The 3265-nt window shown below is 45.1% G+C and overlaps 1 protein-coding gene across 2 annotated transcripts; it reads left to right on the forward strand.

Moving 5' to 3' along the window:
• The first annotated feature begins 1245 nt into the window (after positions 1 to 1245).
• On the forward strand, positions 1246 to 2639 carry ebpl (EBP like). 2 transcript variants are annotated; one of them, XM_085372977.1, is made up of 5 exons: positions 1246 to 1261; positions 1418 to 1594; positions 1795 to 1864; positions 2034 to 2172; positions 2250 to 2637. In XM_085372977.1, exons 2-5 carry the CDS (start codon positions 1418 to 1420, stop codon positions 2494 to 2496), a joined length of 633 nt encoding a protein of 210 aa, XP_085229103.1. In that variant the 5' UTR covers positions 1246 to 1261; the 3' UTR covers positions 2497 to 2637. The 2 variants fall into 2 exon arrangements, with proteins under 2 accessions (XP_085229103.1, XP_085229102.1); XM_085372976.1 differs by lacking the exon at positions 1246 to 1261 and having other exon boundaries at positions 1379 to 1594; positions 2250 to 2639.
• The last annotated feature ends 626 nt before the right edge of the window (positions 2640 to 3265 follow it).

Consider the following 3265-nt stretch of genomic DNA (forward strand, 5'->3'; position numbering starts at 1 on the left):
GTGAACTAAAAATCAAGAATGTGGGATACTGTTTGTCCGTGATTTGGAGAGCCCAGCGCTGCTCCCAACGCAGGGGAAACTAATTCTGTCACAGAGACCTACCTCGGCACTTGTGCAGGTGAAACAAAGGGAAGATTTGCTTCACCATATTTTCTAGTCTTTGGCTTAGAATGAAGTTGGTTTGGAAACATAGTCAGCGGTGCTTCATCTCCTGCTTTGCGTTTGTGTGGGCGCACCGTGCTAGCAGTGTCCAAGCGTTCTTTGTGTTTTTTTCCCTTTTCATACCGCGCTCCCCCTGCAATGGCTCTGTGCCCCCCCTAGGGGGCGGGCCCCACACTTTGGGAAGGTCTGTTAATAGATCTCTCTGCATTGAATCATATTTGTTATTAATCTCTGTCTCTCTTCCACAGCATGTCTTTATTCTGTTTTCCTTCTCTCAACCCAACCAATCACAGCAGATGGCCCCGCCCCTCCCTGAGCCTGGTTCTGCCGGAGGTTTCTTCCTGCTAAAAGGGAGTTTTTCCTTCCCACTGTTGCCAAAGTGCTTGCTCATTCAGATTCAGATTCAGAAGACTTTATTTATCCCCGAGGGGCAATTGAGATACTGACCTTGCCGACCGTACATACAATATACAAACATCATATTGGGGAGACAGGTCAGGCTACGTAGCTGGCAGGTCAGCCGCACGAACAGCGACCCAGAACCGAACAATTGAAAATACAAAACATCAGGAAAGACAATGAGGAAAAAAAGAACTCCCCCCAGACTGCGCTCCAACAGGGAGATCAGTTTGAGAACAGAAAAAAACCCACCGCTGCGCATAGGGGTTCATATGATTGTTGGGCTTTTATCTACTGTACAATATAAAGCGCCTTGAGGCGACTGTTGTTGTGATTTGGCGCTATATCAATAAAATTGAATTGGATGTACCAAAGAACTGCTGAAGTACTGTTTGTATTTTTTTAATGAGATTTGGGTTTTATTCCCCTGTTTGTTTGTTTGCTTGTTTTAAACACTGAGCTCCTCATTTTCTTCTTCTGTGGTCAGAATGAATGTTAACGTTTAGCTTCAGATAAACATGATGTTCATCTGCTGCTGACCTTTGACCTCAGCCGTTTGTGAGGGAGGAGGCGGGAACAGGGAGTGGAGTGTTCTCCTCACCAGTGAATGGGAGAGTGTGGGGCGGGATTTAGAAACAGCAGTTCAATAGGGAATGCCAGGGGGCGGAGCCTGAGACGTCCATTTTCACACAGAGCAGTGGTGAGCCTACACAGAACGACTGCATACAGCATTTCTGCAATATTACTACACTAATCCTAAAATAATTTTACTGTGGCATATTTGAAGTACAGTCTGTAGTACTGGTACCTCTTCTATATGCTGTTCCTTCTCTTCCTTTTTCTTCTGTGGTTGCAGATGGACTCATCGGCGCCTCCTGGCCTCTCTCTGGTCTCCGTCTTGTCTCTGTTAGCATGCAGTGGCCAGCTGTTGGCAGCTGTCCTGCTAACACGCAGGTATTGTGGGCGGAGCTCTACACAGAACTGGTGGATCTTGCTGTGGCTCTTTTATGATGTCATTGTCCATCTGACGCTGGTAGGCGGTGCTTTATTCTTAGTTATTCCCATCTTCATCATGATGACAAAAAACGTTATTCAAGTTTCAGCTCATCTTCAAAATTAGACTCATTTCATAAACACTTAGTTTTTGTTTATTCTTGTTTATTTTTTATTCTAAACCTAAAGGTTTTTAGGAAGATCCATTTGTTTCCATGTCTCTGATTTTTGTTTTTTTAGGAGGGTCCGTTTGTTTACATGTCTCTGGTTGGGACAGTGGAGGCTTCTGAAGGGCCACTGGCTGAGCTCTGTGAGTATTTTGTAAATACACTGCAGTATTTCCAGGCAGTGTTAGTTTGATCTGAAGTCCAGTATGAGAACAAAGTAATGAAGTACTTTTACTCACAGATACTGTAAAAACACACTATTTGGTACGTCATTTGGGATGTTTGACTTCTTCTCACCTGTCTTACCTGTAGGGAAGGAGTACGGGAAAGCCGACAGTCGCTGGCTGGTTTCTGATCCGACGATCGTCTCCATCGAGATCCTGACCGTCGTCCTCGACTCGCTGCTAGCTCTCCTGCTTATACACGCAGTACTGAAGGACAAGTACTACAGGTAACACTTCCTGTACTGCAGTTACTGTGTTGCTGGTACTGCTTGGTACTGATGTTAATGGTGAACCAATCTGTCAGACACTTCCTGCAGATCGCTCTGAGTGTGTGCGAGCTATACGGCGGCTGGATGACCTTCTGTCCCGATTGGCTGATGGGCAGCCCTCACCTGAACACATCCTCCTTGCTCTACCTATGGGTCTACCTGGTCTTATTTAATGGAGTCTGGGTCCTGATCCCAGTCCTGCTGCTGCTCCAGTCCTGGTTCAGCCTAAGGAGTCTGCACGTGCTCAGAGCGGACCAAAGCAAAGCAGCTAAAAGACAGTGATGTCAGTGATATGGTTTAAACTGATTGATGGGGCCGAGTCCGAGGATCATTTAAATATTCATCTGATGTCAGAATCAATCACCACGATCAATCGTTTGAAAAATAAACATTTTATTATAGATACAGTTTCAGTGGCTTAAATTATTGCTTTGGAACATCTAACCACATTCAATTCAATTCAATTCAATTCAATTTTATTTATATAGCGCCAAATCACAACATAAGTCGCCTCAAGGCGCTTCATAGATACAGAGAAAAACCCAACAATCATATGACCCCCTATGAGCAAGCACTTTGGCAACAGTGGGAAGGAAAAACTCCCTTTTAACAGGAAGAAACCTCCGGCAGAACCAGGCTCAGGGAGGGGCGGCCATCTGCTGCGACCGGTTGGGGTGAGAGAAGGAAGACAGGATAAAAGACATGCTGTGGAAGAGAGACAGAGGTTAATAACAGATATGATTCAATGCAGAGAGGTCTGTTAATACATAGTGAGTGAGAAAGGTGACTGGAAAGGAAAAACTCAATGCATCATGGGAATCCCCGGCAGCCTACGTCTATTGCAGCATAACTAAGGGAGGATTCAGGGTCACCTGGTCCAGCCCTAACTATATGCTTTAGCAAAAAGGAAAGTTTGAAGCCTAATCTTGAAAGTAGAGATAGTGTCTGTCTCCTGAATCCAAACTGGAAGCTGGTTCCACAGAAGAGGGGCCTGAAAACTGAAGGCTCTGCCTCCCATTCTACTTTTAAATACTCTAGGAACAACAAGTAG

Source organism: Diplotaxodon limnothrissa, linkage group LG15, assembly GCF_057381915.1.
Source record: "Diplotaxodon limnothrissa isolate DT_005_m linkage group LG15, D_limnothrissa_male_GT1.1, whole genome shotgun sequence".
NCBI classification, from domain to species: Eukaryota; Metazoa; Chordata; class Actinopteri; order Cichliformes; family Cichlidae; genus Diplotaxodon; species Diplotaxodon limnothrissa.

Excerpts from the sequence above, each read along its gene's own strand:
- ebpl (XM_085372976.1), top strand. The coding sequence starts at position 1,379 with ATGCTGTTCCTTCTCTTCCTTTTTCTTCTGTGGTTGCAGATGGACTCA. Across the intron at positions 1,595-1,794 it reads TCATTGTCCATCTGACGCTG|GAGGGTCCGTTTGTTTACAT; the intron begins GTAGGCGGTGCT and ends TTGTTTTTTTAG. Across the intron at positions 1,865-2,033 it reads AGGGCCACTGGCTGAGCTCT|GGAAGGAGTACGGGAAAGCC; the intron begins GTGAGTATTTTG and ends TCTTACCTGTAG.